Source organism: Mytilus californianus, unplaced genomic scaffold, assembly GCF_021869535.1.
Source record: "Mytilus californianus isolate M0D057914Y unplaced genomic scaffold, xbMytCali1.0.p SCAF_9, whole genome shotgun sequence".
Taxonomy (NCBI): domain Eukaryota; kingdom Metazoa; phylum Mollusca; class Bivalvia; order Mytilida; family Mytilidae; genus Mytilus; species Mytilus californianus.
The window spans coordinates 5,728,953-5,752,474 of record NW_026262745.1 but is presented as its reverse complement, the minus strand read 5'-3'; the positions used below and the strand labels follow the sequence as shown (position 1 = coordinate 5,752,474).

At 31.5% G+C, this 23,522-nt stretch overlaps 2 protein-coding genes across 2 annotated transcripts; one reads left to right on the top strand and one right to left on the bottom strand.

Moving 5' to 3' along the window:
- The first annotated feature begins 59 nt into the window (after window positions 1-59).
- LOC127714373 (uncharacterized) lies at window positions 60-8,021 on the top strand. The gene is made up of 6 exons (XM_052220430.1): window positions 60-416; window positions 1,038-1,177; window positions 1,646-1,971; window positions 2,642-2,764; window positions 6,292-6,484; window positions 7,014-8,021. Exons 1-6 carry the CDS (start codon window positions 306-308, stop codon window positions 7,537-7,539), a joined length of 1,419 nt encoding a protein of 472 aa, XP_052076390.1. The 5' UTR covers window positions 60-305; the 3' UTR covers window positions 7,540-8,021.
- On the bottom strand, window positions 7,840-13,904 carry LOC127714374 (uncharacterized). Its single transcript, XM_052220431.1, has 4 exons — window positions 13,542-13,904; window positions 11,730-11,919; window positions 10,033-10,213; window positions 7,840-9,387 (listed from the first exon to the last, which is right to left on the bottom strand). Exons 2-4 carry the CDS (start codon window positions 11,854-11,856, stop codon window positions 8,556-8,558), a joined length of 1,140 nt encoding a protein of 379 aa, XP_052076391.1. The 5' UTR covers window positions 11,857-11,919; window positions 13,542-13,904; the 3' UTR covers window positions 7,840-8,555.
- Window positions 13,905-23,522: the final 9,618 nt, after the last annotated feature.

Here is a 23,522-nt window from a genome sequence, read left to right as displayed (position 1 = left end):
TAGATACCAACATGGCGACCCGGGAAAGTTTAAATAAGTTAAATCTCAACTCTTTAAAGATTCTTGCAGCGGAGCATAATATTGAAGTGGAAAAGAAGAAAAAAGAGAGGATAATTTCGGATATACTCACAGAACAAGTTCCTTCATCTACTCTAACACCGATCATCAAGCAGGCAGTTCAAGTGGGCGATGTGACGATTCCCAGTGAAGAAAATGAAAACCTCCCACCCTTCAATAGAGTAACTTACACCATCAGTGACCAGACCAAATTTCCGATAATCAAATTTGGACAGATTTACGATTTTATGGTGACAAGACCTACGTATTCAGGGACAACAACTCAAAATTTCAAGGGCCTTGACAAGGCAGTCAAACACTATGATGCTGGTGACATCCAAGAAGTAGGGATGGCACAGGTAATAAAACCCAAAATATTTAAGATAACAGGCTTGAATCTGACAGGCACACTAAACTAAAATGATATACAGATGTAGTACTAGATAATTAAATGAAAATAAAGACACAAAAACATTATAATTTATATGTATGCCCTGATGATCATTAAAAAATATAATTTGATAAGAAACTTTATAATTATAGAAACTCATTTTTTTTATATGTGAATTTTTTGTAATAATTACATTGACTAGATTTTCACTTTGCACAGCTCAATATTATATAGGATTATGTGATTTTTTTTTGTATTTCTGGTAAGAAACTTACATCATTTTTAAATGTGGTAGGCAAATAAGGGAGATCATTTTGCAAAAATAATCAAATCAAATAACCACAGCAATTCCTTTAATTTCTATAAAATCTTAAACTTAGAAATTGTTGTGGTTGCCATTTAAAAGCAACCAGATGAGTATTTTTGGCAGAAAGTAACAGTTTAACACAAAACAATTATACTTTGTATATACAATTGTACAGACAAACCTGACTTTATAAAGGAAAATTAATTCTATTTTTGAAGATAGAAAATACTATTTATGAACAAATAATTTATACAAAACTTAAATCTTTCTTTGTGATTTCAGATCAATGAACAGACAACTTATATCCGAGCAATGTGTCAAGCATCCATGAAGAAACAAAGATACCAGGTGTATATATGCACTTTGAAAACAGATAGTGGGGATTTTATGGTGCAATATGGATACTGTCAGTGTCCTATAGGGTAAATATTAGTAAAAAATATTATAATTATTTAAAAAAAAAAGATTTATCTTAAAATAATTCCACCAATAATTTTGTACTTATGAACAAATAAAAGTAAACCCTTGTTCCACTAACAATTTATTAAAGAAAAGGGGCTGCCTTATATTTTAGATCTAGGAGTATCATGTTGACAAATTTTGATTTTCTTTGAATTTTGCCCTCCCCCCATATTTTCTTTATTAGGGCTTTAGAGAAAACTAAATTTAAATCAGATACCAGATTTTACCTTATACACTTTCATTGCAATTTTCTTCTTAGATCTGATATCATTCAGACATCAGGATTTAACCCCTAAATATATAAAAAATAGACTAATGAATAATAGTATAGTAGAAATCAATGCTCTATTTATTTGTTATGGAATTTGTATCTATAAATGTTTATTTTTTATCAACAATACAGTCTTATATTATTTTTTTATTTTTAGGTTAGCACAGTCATGTAGCCATATTGGCAGTCTTTTATTTGCATTGAGCAGAGCTAAAGTTGGAATAACAGAAGCAGAGAGCTGTACCTCTAAATCCTGTACATGGAATGTTCCGAGGAAAGATGTACAACCAAGACCGTTATGTTACATGGCATCAAAGAAACCAAAGTTGGCTTCTTCATCTGAGGAAGGGAATGCAGGTACATCAGAGACTGGTTATACCACATTCCAGTCTTTTGACCCACGCCATACAGCTGACCGTACTGTAAATCTGGACATAACACTACAACACTTAATGGAACTGAAGAATGATTTTCCTAATACAGGTATAGTAACAAGCATTAAATAAAACAAAACACAGTTTTAAAACAAATAACTTTATAACAAAATAAAAAAGTAATTGTATGTAAAAATATTGAAACACAATGCTTTAATCATTTTTAAAAAAGGTGGCATATCATACCACAATATTGGTTTTAAAAACACTATATACATATGCATGTATAAGAAAATGAACCCCTAATTCTAACTGAATTGCTCAATTTTCCACATTATCCAAAATTTACCCATAAGTAAGCTTTCTTTCTTTTCTTAAATTTAGCACATTTTCTCTTTAATAAAAATCAAAAGTATTATGAATCGGTTTACTTTGTTGATTATGGGTTTTTGTATTCAAGTAAAGGGGAGATAATTTGAATTAAAGGAAATATACATATCATTATATGGAAACTGCACCATTTAAAATTTCTCTGCAATCAACTTATTTTCAATGACACCAAGATATTATTTAATTTTAAATAACCATCTATTTATCTTATAGGTAAAGTATGAAAAAAACATTATTATTATTTTGTTTTAAACATTGAACTACATTGAAGTCTATAATTTCAAAAGGAATGTAACTTATTACAAAGCAAATATTAAGTGTACAATGTTTTACAAAGTTTGCTTTGTCTTATAAACAAATAATTAATTTTTTAAATTTCATTTAAAAAGGCATGTCTCATTTATGGAATATTCCTGAATCTACTCCTGATGTACACCAAGAAGTGGAGATGGATACTTGGGTTGACCCAATGGAAAGAAAGATGAAAGAAATGCTATATACAGAAAACAGCTGTAATTATATTAACACCTCTTAATTTATTTTGTGAAACATATAAATGGCTATTAACATGATTTCAAATAGATTTATACAAGATTAATTCAATTTAGTGAGGAAATTTTTTTATAATAAATATTATGTGATAAGGCACTACTTTACTACATTTGTATATTGATCCAATGCCTGTTTGCACATCCATGGGCAATCATTTTGAACACAATTATATACTCACAAATACATGTATATATTCATCACTGGTGGACCCATTAACACATTTGAATTGAGACATATTGTAAGAACCCCTCCTTTATCCTGGGTTGGGACCCCCCTTTTAAAATGACTATATCCCCCCTTCTGTTATGCACGCTGGACTGCAATGATTTTTTTGCTTCAAAAATATATAAGTGTGTGCATATAGATTTCACCACTGCAACAAGTGTGTTACGATATTTCTCCACTCGAGACAGTTAAATTTTAATATTTAAAGCGCGAGGCTTGCCGATCTTTTTATACGACCGCAAAAAAATTTTGCGATCCTATATTGGTATGACGTCGTCATCGTCCGAAAAAACATCGGTTTTCCCACTCTAACTTTAGTTTTTAAAGTGAATGGATCTCTATGAAATTTTACCATAAGGTTTAATAACACAAAAGGAAGGTTGGGATTGATTTTGGGGGTTATGGTACCAACAGTTAAGGAATTAGGGGCCAAAAATAAGCATTTTTGTAACTTCCAGACATAACTTGTGTGTTAGTGTATGGATCTCTCTGACATTGTACTACAAGGTTCTATATCACAAAGGGAATGCTGGGATTGATTTTGGGGGTAATTGCCTCAAAATTTTAGGAATTAGGGGCCAAAAAAGGGGCAAAAAACAAGCATTTTTATATGGACAAATACTTTAGTACAAAACATAATTTAAAGCAGTGTAAGGGAGATAAATCAAATACATCATTTGAATTACCTCCCTTACACTGCTTTTAAATTATGTATAAAGTAATGGTTTATGAACAATTAAGACAATTTAAAACAGTGTAAGGGAGTTAATCCACATACAACGTTTTGATTACTTCCCTTCAACTGCTTTTAAATTATGTTTAAAGAAATGCATATTTATAAAGGAAGACCAGTAAAAATATCTGCAAATGTTGCATCTATTTTTTTTTACAAAAAAATCCATATGAAAGATTTGACACCATATTTTAAATTCTATTATAAAATAGATTAAGTTAGCACTATGGTAAATTTAAATGGGTAATTATGGTTGCAAATTCATTGGAAATTTGAATTGAGATTATGACCATATCTTGAGGGAAAGAATTTTTGGGGGGAGAAGAAATTGTGGGGGTCAATTTTTTCTCATTTCAGATTTCAGAAATTAAAAAGAATTATTCTTCAAATATTTTTTTTTTTTCAAATTTCAAGAAGTAATCTTTAATTGCACAGTATGGCGCATTAGATTTGTAAAATTTATTTGTTTATTTGTTTATTTGTTATGCCAAATCTGAACGTGTATTTAGATTTTTAATTTTGGGTCCAGTTTTCAAATTGGTCTACATTAAGGTCCAAAGGGTCCAAAATTAAACTTAGTTTGATTTTAACAAAAATTGAATATATGGGGTTCTTTGATATGCTGAATCTAAACATGTATTTAGATTTTTTATTTCAGGCCCAGTTTTCAAGTTGGTCCAAATTGGGGTCCAAAATTAAACTTTGTTTGATTTTTTACAAAAATTGAATATATCGGGTTCTTTGATATGCTGAATCTAACCATGTATTTAGATTTTTTATTTGTGGGCCCCGCTATCAAATTGGTTCATATTGAGGCCAAAAGGGTCCAAAATTAAACTTAGTTTTATTTCATCAAAAATTGAATTATTGGGGTTCTTTGATATGCCAAATCTGACTGTGTATTTAGATTTTTAATTTTGGGTCCTTTTTTTTAAATTGGTCTACATTAAGGTCCAAAGGGTCCAAAATTAAACTTAGTTTGATTTTAACAAAAATTGAATTCTTGGGGTTCTTTGATATGCTGAACCTAAACATGTGTTTAGATTTTTGATTATGGGCCCAGTTTTCAAGTTGGTCCAAGTTGGGGTCCAAAATTAAACTTTGTTTGATTTCAACAAAAATTGAATATATGGGGTTCTTTGATATGCTGAATCTAACCATGTATTTTGATTTTTGGGCCCCATTATCAAATTGGTCCACATTGAGGTCAAAAGGGTCCAAAATTAAAAGAGTAAGTCCGGCAAGGGCTGATTTTGGCCTCAAAATTCAGGTTCATCTGATGAAAGATGTTGGACACTTTTTAAACACGTAAGTGTCTACTTCAGTCGATTCAATTAGTTGATGTGAAAGATTTGAACTGATTTAGTCATTAAAGACGCTCAAATTCAATCTTAAATATGAAAAATCTATCACATATGCCATAATATGTCACTTTTCAGATGGTTTTTGTCAAAAATGAAAGTGGCCGCATCCGTGTTCATTCTCAACCTTTATATATGTTATTTATTATCATCAAATACAACTTACATTTAAATATTAAGAACGAACACAAATGCAGCCACTTCCATTTCAGACAGAAACCGTCTAAAATTAACCAAAATGCTAACATTTCGAAGATATCAGTAATTTAGCATGACTTAATGATGCTAGTACCCGATACATGTGCATTGTATTGTCAAAAACAGCCCATATTTATGTAACAGAAGTATTCTTCTTTCCAATAAATAGCAAAAACTTTTCATTTTAACAATTTTGTAAAACTGCTATATTTTGGGGCCAAAAAGGGGTCTTACTGTGCCTACTCCTTTGTTTGATTTCATCAAAAATTGAATTCTTTGGATTCTTTGATATGCTAAATCTAACCATGTATTTAGATTTTGGATATTGGACAAAAATTAAGTTCTTAGACCACATTCATTCTGTGTCAGAAACCTATGCTGTGTCAAATATTTAATCACAATCCAAATTCAGAGCTGTATCAAGCTTGAATGTTGTGTACATACTTGCCCCAACTGTTCAGGGTTCGACCTCTGCGGTCGTATCAAGCTGCGCCCAGCGGAGCATTTTATTAAATACTTTAAATTTAACTGTTGAGAGTGGAGAAATATCGTTATACACCAGTTATAGTGGTGGAATCTGTTTCTCTAATGATTCTTATCCTTCCTTCTCAAAGATTTGCAGAAAGTTGTGTTCTTTATATGTGACGTCATCAGGCATGGTCGCCTTTTTTCTTGACGTCACAATAGGAAAATTCAGAAGAAACCAAGAAAATTTGACGTTATAATTAAATTTCCGACCAATCATTTGCCGAGAACAAATTTTTCACTAGTGAGGAGAAATATTTTTCTCACACCGGTCAAGAAATGTGAAAATAGCACAAAAATTAGAGAAACTTTTTTTTACAATTTGAAATGTAACTCTCCTTTCAGTATGCTCACAAGCTAAATAAACTTGATGTGAAAAAAAATCTATTTTATAAATGTTTGAGCAAATACCCTAGCTTATACCTTATATAATACTTTAAAACAGTACCTCCACCATCAATAGAAAGAGAGCTGGTTGACTATATAGAGAGCAATACCAGGTTGCAGAGAGGGAGTACAGTGTGGAGAGATCTACATATAGGAAGGATAACCAGTTCCATATTTGGTGATGTAATTGCAGCAGGAAGGAGTCCGAATTCTCTCATAAGACAAATAACTGAGGGATCCTCCCTTGATAGGTATTCCAATTTAAATGACAGAAATTTCTACATAAAAAATAAGCAAGATGTATGATTGCCAATGAGACAACTCTCTATCAGGAAATAATTAACAACAGTTTTTTTTTTTAATTTGATCTAAACAAAAGTACTATTTATAGTGATTAATGTAATTTAAATAGTACAAACTACTTATAAGTACAGACTATTTTAATTTTCAACAGCATGTCTTGGTAAACTTTATGACCATTTAAACTAGTTGATAAATCATATGCAAAAAAATACAGGATTTTTATTTTAAGTTAGTGTGACATTCAAACATTTTTATTTCTGTAATAGTTATTCATGTATGAACATCACAATAACCACATAATTGACAGAAAATCAATACTATCAGTCAATTCATTTGGATTACTAATTTGGACATAGGCTTGTTGACCAGTCAAGAAAGAAATTATTATTGTTTTGTTCAACATCTTCAATGAAAGTCCATGATTATCTTTGCAAAGTTGTAGTGATGAACATTTTTATGTACATTTTTGTTTTGCAGGTATTCATCACTTCCAGAGGTTATTCAGTGGGGAATAGACAATGAGGACAGGGCAAGAGCCCAGTATATAGAACTGAAGCAATGTATGCATGATGATTTCAAAGTCGAGACCGCAGGGTTAACTTTAAACAACATCTACTCTTTTCTAGGAGCAACTAGTGATGGCATAGTGATTGAAGGAGATAGTGTTGGTCTCCTAGAAATTAAATGTCCATTTTCCCAGAAGGGAGTGAGGGTCAACACATTGGAAATTGACATGATTCTTGGGATGAATGACCCTAGTTTTTGTTTGATTTATACACCTGATGGCCCAACATTGAACCCCAATCACAAATATTATGCACAAGTCCAAGGTGAAATGGCAATAAAAGAACTTCCTTGGTGTGACTTTGTTCTGTGGACAGCAGCAAAAGAAAACAACATTTGCATTGACAGGGTGTACTTTAATGCTGAATTTGTACAAAACATGCTACAAAAACTTGTGAAATTCTATATGGATAAAATTTTTCCATTCTTTTATCAGTAAACACAGTAAACAATTTAAAGAATAAGTATAATAGTTAAGGCAATTTGAGGGTATAACTGCATAACATCACCCTATTGATTTTTTGTCAAAAATGTCATCAAGATAATCATTGTTGTGTTTGTGTAACTATTTTTTCTAATCTTTAAAATGCAGAAATTCTTTAAAATAAAACTTGTATGTGGCAATTTAGTATATTTGAGATTATATCAAAGGGAGATAATATATAATTTGCATATACAACATGAACTACCAAATTTTAATGAGCTATATGACCATTAATTTTTTCTTTTTAATTCTAAGTTTAATTCTAAAAATGACAAAATTAATGAATCTGTATAATTTCTTTCATTCAAAAACTTATCCATCGTGAAACCAATGATTTGATGTTTGCGTTTACCCTCAAAGTACTCCTTAAAATGATTTTAAAGTGACAAAAGAATGTCTGGAAATTGCACTGTAATAAAAAAAACATTGAACAAGAATCATTTTCTATAATGTACAATATTATTGAGCATAGCATGAAAATATTATGAGTTAATTCCTACAGTGCATGTATTACAACTTTGACAGACAAAATGCTACTTTAAACATATCATAATAGTCCATTTGCCAATTTGTCATCAGTTTGAAAAAAAGAAGCAAGTATTGGCATCAAACGTTTTTAGCTTAATAAAAGATTAAATGGAATGACAATATTTTTAAAACTTTATAAGATCTCATACATAACATGAAGATAAATATTTCTGCTATCTCATTGTCAATAAAATATTATGTCTTAAGTGAAGCAACTCAAGGAAATTAATCTCTTATTACAGAATTGGCAAATAGGCTGAGAAGAGTAATCAAGTCTTATAATTATTGAAATACAGAATCAGGAATTCAATCAGGAAATAACTGACCATCATCATTGATTCTTTTTATTTGTTGAAAACTTTTTGAAAATAGACCTTTAAATTCTTATATTCAGTGAACTTTGTGTAACATTTTATTTATCAAAGACTAAGACTTACAGCCTATTACTTGACTAGGGGTTCATCAAAATTTGTTAACCAACAACACACTTTAAAAATTTGTGTAGATTGTGGTGCAATAGATAAAGGCATAACACCATCAAAAATATGAAAATTTTTCACTCTTCCAATACTCCTTTCCACATGAATTCTTAACTTAGCAATTTCTTGTGTTTCAAAAACCTGTTCAGTTGTAAACTGAGCAGAAATACCTTTAAAGGGTGGCATATTTAGAGTACAATTCTTTTTTTCTAATAAATCTTTTATAGTAAAGCCTTTGTCAGCCATTACAGAGTCATTCTCATCCAATAAATCTAGTATACCAGATTCAAGAGTTATCTGCCTGTCAGAAACTCTACCACCCCAACCTTCTGAAACAAAAGATATAACGCCAGATGGAGTGATTCCAACTAAAAATTTTACAGTATTATGATTTTTATAATTGGAATATGTAAGGCTTTGATTAACAAGACTAGCAGAACGTTGTAAAAAAATTTCTGTACAGTCTATAATAACCCTTGTTTTGGGATATCTGGACTTAAAAGCATCTGGCATGGTACGGTCAACTATTTCTCTGCTTGGAAATGGGTTAATGACTTTTAGCTCTTCATACAATAATAATAGCCACGAAGAAAAATATTTAGAAAATGTTGATTCCGAAATTTTGAACCTTTCTGCTATATCTCGAACAAAAAGTCCTAATCTAAGTCTCATTAAGACTGCGAAAAACTGATCGATCAAATCAATGCAGCTGGTTGATGCTCGTTGTCTATCTTGCTTCTGACAGGTCTCTGAACCAGTCCAGTACTGCATCCTTTCTGCCTTCGGTTTCAGATAACTGAAATAGTAATTGACCATATCTTACTGCATTTAAGGAAAATTCTGTTCGAAAGATAGTATCTTACAATTTTTCTATGAGTATGAGTACTACTACTAATTGAGTAAAAGGATTTAACATGAATGAAAAACAAATACTTGAGCAACAAACAGTGACTTGTACACATTGATTTTGTTTGTGGAAATATTAAAACTTAACTTAATACATTTTACTATATATGTTGATATATAAAAAAAATAGCACCTCAGTTTGTGATCATTCATCCTGTTGGTACTTTATACTTGTACATGTATGATTGATCTCCAACTGTTAATTAACTATATACAATTTATTGGTTTCATGTGTACTGATTGATACTTAGTGTGGGAGAATATGATCAAAGTGATGTAACTGTATTTTAGTACATGTATTAGTTCTCTTATTTCAGTGCTTTGTGTCATTTTTTTTCGTTAAGCCAATTGCAAGTTTTCATGGTCAGAAGACATTTACTCAATGTTAACTTCATGTGATACTTGTATTAATTAAACGTTAATATTACAGAGTTTCAACAAAATTATTAGTGATAAGTAAAACAAGGACACATTTGAGTGAGTGCAATTTTGTGTTTAGATTATTGTGAAAAAATTTAAATAATTAAGATCTTACTTGAAGAGCCACATGAACACTACAAACTTAGGTAGACCTGTGTAGAACCTGGTCTTTTGGTCATTGTCTTCTATTTTCTGTATAGTCCATTTGTGGTGTTGCAGTGCAGCTCTCAATTCTTCGTTTTCTTTCCTCAGCAACATATTTTCCTCTAATAAGGGATCTGTATCACACTGAGACCCTGAATTTCAAAATTGGCATTTCAGCAACTTTTAAAAAATAATATAGATACAGTTTTCAATTTATTAGAATATCATACTGAAAGCAGAAAGTAATTCAAGAGAATAAAGATGAAAAAATTGTATCTCAATATTCAATGTGTGTGTATATATATATAAATAAAAAAAATATATAAACCAAATATTTTACAGTTACTAGGTCAAAAGAACAACTTTTTATCATCCACTATACATGCTATAGAAGCGAAGACTGTATTCAGATCTCTCAAAAATTAATGTTGTCTCAATTAAGAAAGAATTTATCCGAATTATTGATATACATATATTGCTATGGTCTCTATTAATCTTTTTTGACAAAGTTCCAATTAATTATACTTTCATAAATGTAATTAATTTTATTGAAAGAAAGCAATTTCTTCGTCCATGTTTTAAGGCCAAGCGAAAGAATCTCTGAGGTTATTAGGTTACATCAAGACAATAAAAAATTAGAAAAAAAATTATAATTTAAGGTATATTCATGGTATACCAACATCTTTGATTTTGCAATCGCAGTACACATTCTGTCTGGTTCTTTCAACTTCTTTGCCTTAATCTGCAAATTTTGAGAAAGATTTGCGGATTTACTGCTTGACTGGTATCATTTGTTTTAGGAAAAATAAGTGATTTATTGCATTATTAGAACTGTTTAAACAAATATCATGACTTTTATCTTGAAAATATCACAGTGACTCATACTTTTCATTATATTTATAAAAAAGCATACTCAAATCTTTATTTTGGCAAAGTATTAGAAAATTCTTTCTGAAGAAATATATACTTATGTTCCACCTTAATATTTATTCTTACTTTTGACTAAATAACAGATAATTTTATTCATTATAAGAGTTTATTTGAAATGCCACCTTACTTAAATTTCTTTTCGTTTAGACTTGGGGTTTTCCCTGTGTAATTATAGTTGTACTATTTATAAGTTCAAAACTGGTTAGTGAGAGTAGTTGTATAACGGGGTCTTGTTTTGGTTATAAATATATATGAGTTATATATGCATGTGAAATACTTTTGCGGTTTAAAAGGTGGGGTTCTGTTATATTATATAAAGAAAATTTGTGGGTGTCATTTCATCGAAAGTGCTCACAGTAACTACGACAGTCAGTTTGCACTTTATTGTCACATAATAATGTATGATTAAAATATCAAGTTTGATTTCAGTCCATTTAAATGTATTGGACAATTGTGTTTGTACTTTAAATATTGTTGTTATAATATAATGGTTTATAATGTTATTAAACCTTGCTAACTAGAAAAGAGAAAAATTACTGCGAGCAACTAAACCTATACCTAGAGTTTTGTTTTATATATTATACCAAGGATCTAAGTAAAGAAATGTTTTAAATTGGGAGGAGCATGGAGAGGGAGAATTTAATTGGACTTTAAGTGGGTAGCAGCATAGAGATCTAGTTTTTTTCTTTTTAAATTTATGCTTTGTTTAATTTCAATGAAGCTCGTGTTATTGCTTACCAACATTGGATGTAAGTAACATGCTTGTATCTGACAAACTCTTGTCAAGCTGATCATAGACTGGAGGTTCATGTAACTCTTCCATCTCCACATCTGGTCCAGTAATGGCATATGATGAATGCATCATGACTGAGCTGGTTAGGCATGCTGTCTCTGTTTCCTGGACCTTTAACTTCTGTTCTTTAACAGTCTAGATTTATCATGAGAAAAAAAATATGTGTACATGTCATCCTTCCAGTATGGTTCATTTGTCTTAAAAAAAAAATTACCAAAAAATTTATGAAATATGGTCTTGAAGAAAAGCCAGTAATACCCCTATTAGGTCTTATAACATTTCTACATACATTTGGCCTTGTTAAAATATGCTCAGAGGATAGAGAATACAAAAATAATGTATTATAGGAAGCAGTTATTTGAAATAAACTGTTTCATGCATTGATTTTTAGCTAAGTGAAAAAGCTAAACTAACTGAAAACTGGGCCAATTATTTTATAATATGTATAATTTTTCAAAATTGTTAGAAACTTTTATGTGAAAATACTCTTAAATTAGAAAAATAAAACTTTTTGACTAATTTTCTATAAATGTCTTTTTGTTTAAATTGATGTGTGTGTGTGTTTAATAAAAAAAATCACTAAATTGTTTCTAAATTTGTATATGGAGGAGGATAGACAGTGCAAGATTTTTTAGGATAAATTTATCCTTTAATGAAACTGTTTCGTCCTTGCCAGAGGAACTCTTCAGGTGGCTTATGGCTACCACGACAGTTTGTCTTTGAAGTTATAATTCATAAAAATTGAGGTACTACATGTATATAGTAATCAGCTTTACAATACATGTACTTAGTAAAATTACCTTCAGTTAATATTATTCAACTCTAACAATATTATTTTATGTCAAGTATAATAGTGATAAAAAAAAATGTACAAACAACATTGAGGAATGAATAAAAAAAATTATGAACAGGTTATAGGAATAATTATTTATTACTTTGTAAGTAGATCTCTAGCAATAAGAAAGTACAGTATATGTTTTGGGAAATTATGACTATAACACTTAGTCCAAATAATTATGACATCTTGAAAGGCTATTATATTTTTTTCTTTGACGCCTTACATCGTTGCAGGAAGGCGTCAAAGCAAAAAGGAGTAGGGCTGGTAAGGGCCGATTTTGGCCCCAAACTTCAGGTTCATCTGATGAAAGATTTTGGACACTTTTTAAACACTTAAGTGTCTACTTCAGTCGATTCAATTAGTTTTTGTGAAAGATTTGAACAGATTTAGTCATTTAAAACGCTCAAATTCAAGTTAAAATATGAAAAATCTATTAAAAAGCCATAACATATCACTTTTCAGATGGTTTTTGTCAAAAATGAAAGTGGCCGCATTTGTGTTCATTCTCAACCTTTATATATGTTATGTATTATCATCAAATACAACTTACATTCAAATATTAAGAATGAACACAAATGCGGCCACTTCCATTTAAGACGGAAACTGTCTACAATTTAACTCAAATGCTAAAATTGTGAAGATTTCAGTAATTTAGCATGACTTAATTAATGACGATAGTACACGATACATGTGCATAGTATTGTCAAAAACAGACCATATTTATGTAACCGAAGTATTCTACTTTCCATTAAATAGATAAAAGTTTACATTCGAACAATTTTGTGAAACTGCAATATTTTGGGGCCAAAAAGGGGTCTAACTGGACCTACTCCTTTAAAATAGCCTTCCAAGACGTCATAATTATTTGGACTACTATAACACTGTGACAAGGAGGTATTTAAAAACAACATTAAATCACCTGCAACAAATTTCTACTGGCAAGTCTGACATTTCGATCTTGCTCAGACACAGAAGGGTCTTTTTCTTTGTAAGAAAATATTGTTGGCCTGTAATTCACATCACTGGGGTCGTCGCTGTGCCACCCGTCAACAAAATGTGCAGAACAAATCCTACTGTACTCGTTTGGAGCCCAGTCTGCCCTGTTTACAGCTTTTATCTATGCTTTCCTCTTCCTTGCGTCCTTTGGGAAACGAAAAAAGCTACAACGATTCTCCTTATCTGACGTACTTTGCCGGTTAAAACACTTAAACACGACACAATTGAAAACCATAACGAACGTAACTAATGTAAACAGGAATGCAAATATGGTTGCCGTCCGGAAGCGTTTCTGCGCATGTATGTATAGTAGGACCGCAGTTAACGTGAAATACTTTATAGAGAAAACCAAAGCCCGGATTTATACTAAAAACAATAAACGAAAAACAATTAAAACAGACAGAAGACTAAGTCTTGTCTATTGTAAAATAAAACCGCCCGTTGACCTTAACAGAGACATATAAGTCTCTGACCGGCCTTAATTATAGATTTTTTGTCTTGTTTTGTTTTAATATGTTGTCGGATTGCTGTCTCATGGTCGAAAAACCCTTATCAATTTCATCCTGTACTATTGTTCAAAGGATTTTGAATTAGGAATAGGTCAATGAATCCTCATAAAAAGCATGTTTAATTTCAAAATGAATAGAAAATTAACTGAGAAGACAGATAGGTGCCATTATAACAACTAAGACACAAAGAATCAAGCACCAGTCGAATTGGATTTTAGTTAAAAGACAATTTACATGCAATCTAATTAGAATATAGAACTCTTATTTCGTAAGCCCATGAGACTCTTATGGAGATAGAGAAAACAGAGTTCTATATTTCAATTAGATTGGCTACCATGCCATTTAGATAATAGATTTCAATTGCATTTTCTAATCAAAATATACAATTCTTTAGCCTGTCTTTGAAAATTGATGCAAATAACGCCCCGTTTATACTTATCAATATAGGCGTGTCAAGTTTTAGAATTAAAACAAATGAAAACAAATAATTATGATAATATAGTACCATTTTGTTTTCCATGAAATTATACCATGCCCCGATATATTTATACCAATTATATATAACGGAAGGCAAAATTCAATAATAGTAATTGATCAAACATCTTTTCTTTATTTATTTTGTATAAACCTCCAATTAACGATGCTTCATGTGAGTAGAGAAATACATTGGCAATGAGCAGTTCACCATTGGTATTCAGTAGACAATCAATTGTCTGTTGTAAAAAATCCATTTAATTAATACTTTTTGTTTGAAGCGATATGAAACTCGACTTTGTATTAATAAAACACACCTTCTTTCTCCGTTCAATCAAAATTATCGTTCAATCAATCATGGTGTAATTCAAGTGTTAACGGTAGAATGAATGAACTTTATAATATTACAAAATTGAAGTCCCTCAATTATAAAAAAAATTCAACGCTTCCTTTGATTTTAAACAATATAGTGGAGCTGACCACATAGTACATCACATATCCTATTCATCTGCTAAAGCTGACCACATAGCACATCAGATATCCTATTCGAAAGCTAAATCTGACCACAAAGTACATCAGATATCCTATTCAACTGCTAAAGCTGACCACATAGTACATCAGCTATCTATTCAACTAGTAAATCTGACCACATAGTACATCAGCCGTTCAATCATACGTTTGTGAAATGGCTGTCCTGACTCACCAACATACTGTTTACCACATTTACACTGTAGGAGATACACAGTATTTGTAGTTTTGCAAGTAACATTGCAAAATATGGTGCATTTCGTACCAGTGGAGTGTCTGTTAAAAGTTTGGGTATTCAGTATTTGCTTGTAAGTCAAACATTGTTTGTTCCCAAGATCCTTGCAAGAGCCCGCTGACAAAGAGTCTAGTTAAGAGGATAAATCGACTCTCACCAGCAAGTCTTTGATGCTTTCGGGCCAACAGAATACCAGTAGCATCATTGACCATAACGCTGCTTGGTCTAGGGAGGAGAGAATCACTCGGGGAAATAATTTGGTTAAGAAAATTAAAAACGTTGGCATAAAATGGGATTAATAAACAACTGTAGTGTAGTTCAAATCGCACAGTGCTTACCACCGCAGCTGGATGTGTTATTTTCATTTGGGATACATAAATACGCAGCCTCTTTTGTAAATATCAAATTTGCGTGAACTTTTGAAATTTTGGAATTATACAAGCGTGGTTCGATTTTAAATTTGTATGACGTTTAAGATTGTTTTTTTAGTAATATCAGAATAAATTGATAAGATTCATTTTACATTATTCTGATGAAAAATATCTGTTATACATCCGAAATATTTATTGATACTTGTATTTACAGTTTCCTTTTTTAATATTGGTGTTGTTTTGTACACTATTTTTAGGCGTATATATAATTATATACACCTAAAAAGTATATTAGAACAGATGGCAGATTGTGCTATATAGTGTAATAGTTGATTGTGTAAGGAGACTCGTGCTGTTTTGTGTACATATAAACTGAAAGAATGTCATCATCCCCGTCAAGACTGAAATGTAAAAGGGGAAAAAACTAGGCATGTGATTCAGAAGTACATTTTATTTACAAGTATAGTGGTTAACGTATGTGTAACCCCCCCCCCCCCTTTTCCCATGTGTACTGTCAATGCCTAACCGAAACAGTCAATACTAGTATATATTAATAAAAGGAGAAATGGGGTATTCGTCATATAGTGTTGTTATCATATATATGCATCTAGCTACGATAGTGTTAATCAGATTGAATTTAAACGTATCAAACTTTCACATTGTAAAAAATCGTAAGTTGACATTTAAAGACCAAACAGCCTATTCAGTTCAACCAGTGATTTTTCCTTAAAATTTTGTGTGAAGGTATTTCATGATTTGAGGAACAAAATATGATGAAAAAAATTGGGGGTCACCAAATTAGTTTTGTAACTATAGCAACCTAGGTTTTTTTGTCTTCCCTAATATTAACATGATATTTGCTTGTTATTTAAACTGTAAAAAATTCCTTTATATCAAACCTACAAGCATAATTCTTGTTTCACGTTAACCAGTAGATTTGTGTCTATCAAATACAGGTTCAAGAGTTTAAGACTCTTATTGTTTTGATCTTTGAAAATATGGTTTATTTCATTCCCGCCAAAAATAAAACGTAAGAATGAAAAACGTTTCCAGTATTAAAAAATATCCACCAGTGATTTCTTCATAGAAATTTCAAGAAAGAAAGTGCCATGTGTACTCTATAAAATAAAGCAAAAAAAAAGTATATGTCACCGACCTTTCAAAAAAGTTATGTGTAACTTTTCATATTTTTTTCTAGTTCGTTTTGAAGAAAAGAGTTGTCGTTCTTCAGAACATTGAATCTGACGTCATAGTACATGTTTTCCTTGGTGGCTCACTATTTGAAAAAAATCTCAAATTGGACGTTTGAAACCCACATTAAATTTTCTAGAATAACACTTATATTCATCTACTTTATTATCTGGTAATGCTAGAGATCACATGTATGTATCAGTATCAGATCTCATGATGTTGTTGCCGCACAAAATTAACCTTCAGACAAATCATCCGTCGGAATGAAAAATTGTTCGAAATAACCTTTTACGCCGCGTTTGAAAGGAAAGTCTGTTTTTGTCCTCTCCCATTCATTAGCAAAATCTTTTAAAATAAAAAGGGAAATGAAAGATTACACTGGCAAACTTACAGACTATTTGACTATATTAGACTAGATGTGTGGGCTTTTTTGTCGCGTCAGTTTCAGAAGTTTGCCCTAGCGCACTCCTTCGCCACTGTTGCCAGACGGACAGACATAAGCACGGACGGACTTCTTTATACCATTATGTGTTCCGACTAAGACGAGCGTATACACATTATTCCATCTAGCTTGTGGATTCATTATTCGTCAAGTTATGAATAATTAAGATATAAGGACATAAAAATTAAAGGTATAATATATGAATTAAAGTTTTTGATTCTAAAACGTTATACATCCATTTATCATAAAATACGATCACCGTTATTACTATACCTCACGTGTTTTGAATAAACGAGATAGTAAATATAAAATACAAATAAGTTTTTAATTCAAAAAACAATTTAGAATCTAAGAAATTATTTTCCGTTGAAAACTATAAAGTATTTCTCAAAATAGGATGAAAAATTATGTATATAAATTGCTCATTTTGGCAATTAAATCAAAGACCAGGCTGTATGAATAAATTGCCCGCATTGGAAATCGAAATTTGTTTTCAATCTTTCCGGTCATTATAGCTTTTTGAAAGTGAGAAATTTAAGGTTGGATCTTATTCTTGAAGCAATTTTTTTTGTCATTTAAGGAATGACTGTAATATTTTTTCTGTCTATGAAGACTGAAATAACATAAAAAATGTGGTGCACACTGAATAACTCGCGTAGCGGGTTATTATAAAGTGTGCACCACATTTTTTTATGTTATTTCGAATAGACAGAAAAAATATTACAGTCATTTCTTATAATTTAATTCTAAATTCCTTTTTAAACCGGAGTAAACCATGAAAAAACGTTGATGACGTCACGGTCACATGACAAAATTATGTCTATGAGCTGATAAACAAAACAACGTCAGCCAATCAGAAGACGCGTTACGTCCAACATTAAATTATACAAGATTAGTTTTAAACACCGTAAATTCTGATTTTAATTCACATTCACTGAGGATTAATTTCTTATTTTTTTTGCATCAGCTTCAGTGAGATCAGGCGAAATCTTTATTATTTCTCCTTAGACAATTTAAAATGAAACAAATGACAAAAGACAATGAACCTTTATCATTTTTATTTTTACTATAAGATTTTATCAATTAAGCAGCATAAATAAAATTTAACTTAATCTCAACATACACACACTGCCAGTATATCGAAACTTCTCTAAAGTATTGTTAACGTCTAAACCTTCTGAAACTCAATTTTAAAAATCACATAAGTTCAAATTCTAAGCGTAAGTCATTAAAATTTACCAGTGTAAAGTTACAGGGACGTACGAAACTTGCGCCGATTAAAAAACATTTTCGATATTTAATTTGCGCGGATTTGATTCTTTCATCAGTGCCTATTTTATTTTGTTATCACCAGCGCCGATACTATATTTGCTATACGATCAAATACATGTACATGCAGTAAACCTAGAATGTATATATTGGTAATATATGGATATAAGCAGTGTTCCCTTATGTTTAAGATCAATTTCGTCATATTTTTCGAGAACTTCGGTTTGACACGAGAAAGAAAAGGTGGACTTCGTTGTTCGCAAGTACAACACGTATAGAAAAGATGAAATGACGAGAAAGGAATATATCATTTGAATTGTTTTACATGACGATGGAAGTTTTTAACGACCTTGACTGGCTATACAGCCCTTGCACGGTCCGTTATTTTACATTTGTTATTTCGAGGCCTTTCATAACGGACTATGCGGTATGGACTTTGCTCATTGTTGAAGGCCATACGGTAACCTATAGTTGTTAATTTCTGTGTCGTTTGGTCTCTTGTGGAGAATTGTCTCATTGGCAATCATACCACATCTTCTTTTTTATCCTTTTTATCAGATGTGTAGCATATAAAATACTAGGCAAGAACAGATAATAATTAATTCATTGTAATACGTTTTTATGGATTTTATTGTGGTGCTTTAAAATGCTGTAAATAGAAATTTACTCCGTGATTTGTATTGATGTAAGCAGAATGCATAGATATCTTTTAAATTGACTTATCCTGCTCGAAATTCTACTCCCACTGCCCCTTTGTGAGCAGGGGACAACAGTAATATACATAATATAGTTGACAATTCATAACATATGTATAGCTGGATACTGTGACGGAAGAGGTTTATATGATAAACCAAAAAAATAACTTTCTCCTATAATTTACCTGTACACAATCGGCGCAAATGAAAGACAAAATAGGCACAAGTGAAAGAAAAAAAAGTTAAATGCAGATCGGCGCAAATGCAAAAAGCCGAGTTCAAAATTTATGTTTCATTATTTTATTAGTACGGAAGTCACAGATAGTGTTACAGTAGTATCTTTTGTGTCCATTCGTGTTTAATTTCCACTAAATATCAGCGCGACGCGTAATTCCACTTTTCTTGGAAGACGTAATTTTAAGCGTACACCATGTTGGAATCCGTAAAAAACGCGAAATAGGACGTTATAATTTGACGTTTTTTCATGGCTAGAAACAACGTCATAGAGCTTTTATGTCACTACCAAGTTGCGTTAGTTGATGCGCATAAACAATAGGCTGTTTGGTCTTTAAAGAGATGGGGTTGTGATTTATTCTCTCATCGCCTTATGCCACTCAGCCCTTTTTATTCGTCAAAGGATGCGGATTTAGGGGGCAGGAGCTATATTATGGTTAATTCATACTTGTAACCTGTTCAATACCAAACGTTGCCTAGTTTGGATCCGCCGGGCCCCCTTTTTAAAAATCCTGGATCCGCATCTTTTCGTATATTAGTATATCCAAGTAGCTTCAACTAGAAATTGACCAATGAATCCTCATGAAATTAAAATACGTTTTTCAAAGAAATGAGGTGTCATTATAAAAATTAAAAACACTGAGAATCAAGCACATGTCGCATTGAGTATACGGTGAAAGCAAATAAGGTAATAGTAATTGTAATTTTTTAATTAAAGCAATAGATCTATAGTCTGTATTTGAAAAGAGATATAAAGGATATCCTTGCCATACTACATACACCTCTTTAAAGCTGTTAGGCGACATGTAATACAATTTTAACTGGTTAAAAGAACGATATGTTATCAAAGAAATTATATTATGCCATTCTTATACTTTTACCATTGTGCCGTGGTATATCAAGAACTGACCAACACTTCTTCATTGATCAATACAAATCATTTCATTCTAATGAGACAATTATACTAGAATTAATTGAATCAGCTTTGGGATGTGCAAATTTATGTACCAGCCAGTCAAACTGCTGCGCTGCCAGTTTTAATAAAGTAACACAATCATGTCAACTCGTGTCATCTTGTGCCCCTGTAACCTTACCTTCAGAGAGTACATGGATAATAAGGAAAACTGTCGTTATAGGTAAGGAAAGATATTATTTAAAATCAAATTGACACTCCTGCGAGCTTATATACTCTTAAACGTCTTTTGACTATTTTTGTCGTCTGGTTTTTAGTCTTAATTATTGATGTATACTTCATAGTCACCTTTTTATACATATATAGTTACAATGTTCGGCATTATATCTATGTATTATCGCGACAAACATAAAATATACAACATACAATAATGCGTGCATGTACAGGCAGTTACTTGATTTAAACAATCAACCAGATATTTTATTCTATCTATATTGGTGATATTTTTTTGAGGTAGATGAAGGATAAGATTGATTGATTGTTGGCTGTTTGACGTCCAGTAGCAAATATTTCATGCATGTCCAGGACGAGTCGATGGATAAGAATAGAAGCACTAAAAATAAATGTATGTTGCTAACTAGTCTTTAACTAGGTATACAAAATTTGTTGAGCTAGGGTCCGTCTCCCCTGCTTAGTTTTGCAAATTAATTTAAAAAATAGACTGCAACTTTTTCAGAACTTTGACATTTGCACCTTCGTTCTCACATTATTAAGCCAATGGTAAAATATATGTACGAGATGGAAAACTAAAAGCCACCCTATGTATAACATTAACCGGCTGAGAATTAATAAATTATTTCAGAGAAAAATCCCATTTTGGTTTGTTTCGATTTAATCTTTTAATAGTACGATTTTACCACAACCAACTTATCAAAATTCAACTCATCACTCAAATAAGCATTAATATAAAAAAAAATCAATATTAGCAGCTGAGTTGAATGTATTTTTTACCAGATATCGTTTAACCTACCGACTACAATTCTTTACCAGTGGGAGGCACTGTAAATAATGACACATTTGTTACAACTAACACCACAGTATACAGTACAGTACACGATGGCATAACAAATGATCCTTAATTCTGTTCAAATTATAGAAAATGAGGCATGTAAAAATTCAGTTTACCATCTGCATGGGTAAATATAGCACATAATATTTCATTTCAATGTAAAAGTGTAATGTATTGTTTTGTGTGAATAAAAGAGACGCAAAAGATGGAGGGACATTCAAACTCATAAGTCGAGAATAAACTGGTAACGCCATTGCTATAAAAAGGGAAAAAAGCCAGACAAACAACAGTACACAAAACACAACATAGAAAAACTAAAGACTAAGCAACACGAACCCCACCAAAAACTGAGGCTGATCTCAGGTGCTCCGGAAGGGTATGCAGCTCCTGCTCCACATGTGGCACCCGTAGGATTGCTCATGTCAGTAGAAACCCGGTGATAAGTCTATTTCGGTAGGTCACATTCTGGGAAAGGGGGAGGGATTGTAGATACGACAATTGGACCATATATCAGTCAACATCCGAGAAACAGATATTCCATAACGGTCAACCAACTCGTGATGGCGTCCGTAAAATTTACGAAGGGATGGATTAAAATCTTCCTTTCGAGCAGCAATCATCTATCAAGGAAATCATTATAGAAAATACAAACCCTTGAATATTATATAAACTGGGAGATATATACTCCGTATGCAGTCGATGCTGGAATGTTGCTACATAGAAATGGAAAGTTCATAATTGGGAAGCTGACATCATCTCTTTTGTAATGAAGTTTTGTTTTCAACAGACCCTCATTGTCAATTTCTAGATGTAAAATGCCATGCTCCCCATCAAGGGCCCTTAATTGGTACAATAAATATTCTTATTCTTATTTTTATTATTCTTAGTACAATCTGCGATAACGGACTGCAGCGATTTACCAATGAAAAGCAGCGGACAGTATGAAATGCTCACATTCAATTCCAACGTAATTCAAGTTTACTGTGCAGAAGGCGGGTGGTTGGTACGTATCAATTTAATCAAATTTCAATAGCTTATCTTCGTAAAATGGATTGGTTACGCGATAGTTAAGTGCTTACCTTTCCCGCAATATTGAAATCAATTTTCTAATTATTTTAGAGTCAATTTCCTAATGCATGTAGAGTAACTGTTTGGTTGGCTTGCTTGCCTTGCTTGCTTTGTTTGTATTAATATTTGCTCAAGCATTGTAATTAAGATAGACATCTGCAAACAATATAAGTAGGCGGAGTTAAACCTGTATATAGGTAAATTTGATTATTTGATAATGTCCAATCAAATTCAAATATAATGTATAATTATGTTAGCGGCAATAAGTGAAATTAGGCATTTAGCTTAAATCCTAGGCAATAAGCTAACGCCTAGGCAGTAAGTATATCCTGAAAAATATGTCCAGGCATTAATCTTAAAGGGGCACTAGCTGTCAAATTCATGTTCACCGATTTGACTCAAATTATCATATTTGTTATATAACAATGTAAAACATTTATCCAAATTATAAAAAATCTTAAATAAACAATTTACAGGGCATAGGGTTGATAATATTTAGCTTTGTTTTATGTGTATTTTAGTCTAGACGCCATCTAATTAACTGTCGAGTTGATCTCCCGATAACCACCGATGCCCATATAAGGGATATAAACATAAATAAAGATATAAATAGATAGCGCAACTCGTGCAATTGGATTCTTCTAGGTCTATTTGATTTCATTTAGAGATTAAAAATTTATGTTAATCATCATTTTTACCTGTATAAGAATGATATTTTTGAGAATCGAATCAGTCAATTAAATGAATTACCTTTGTTTACTTTCAATGTTGACATTCTTTTCCTTTAAATAATCAAACATGCACACAATTCATGCGTTATCCAACTCTATCTAAGGGGTTAAATTGAAGTTCACACGAATACGTATTCAATGAGGTCGAATTATTCACTTGCAAGTGAATAATTCA

Coding starts and splice junctions, on each gene's coding strand:
- LOC127714373 (XM_052220430.1), top strand. CDS start 306: ATGGTGACAAGACCTACGTATTCAGGGACAACAACTCAAAATTTCAAG. Junction 1,178..1,645: donor TACTGTCAGTGTCCTATAGG/GTAAATATTAGT, acceptor TTTTATTTTTAG/GTTAGCACAGTCATGTAGCC. Junction 6,485..7,013: donor GAGGGATCCTCCCTTGATAG/GTATTCCAATTT, acceptor TTTGTTTTGCAG/GTATTCATCACTTCCAGAGG.
- LOC127714374 (XM_052220431.1), bottom strand. CDS start 11,856: ATGATGCATTCATCATATGCCATTACTGGACCAGATGTGGAGATGGAA. Junction 10,214..11,729: donor GTTACTTACATCCAATGTTG/GTAAGCAATAAC, acceptor TTTGAAATTCAG/GGTCTCAGTGTGATACAGAT. Junction 9,388..10,032: donor GTGTTCATGTGGCTCTTCAA/GTAAGATCTTAA, acceptor TTACTATTTCAG/TTATCTGAAACCGAAGGCAG.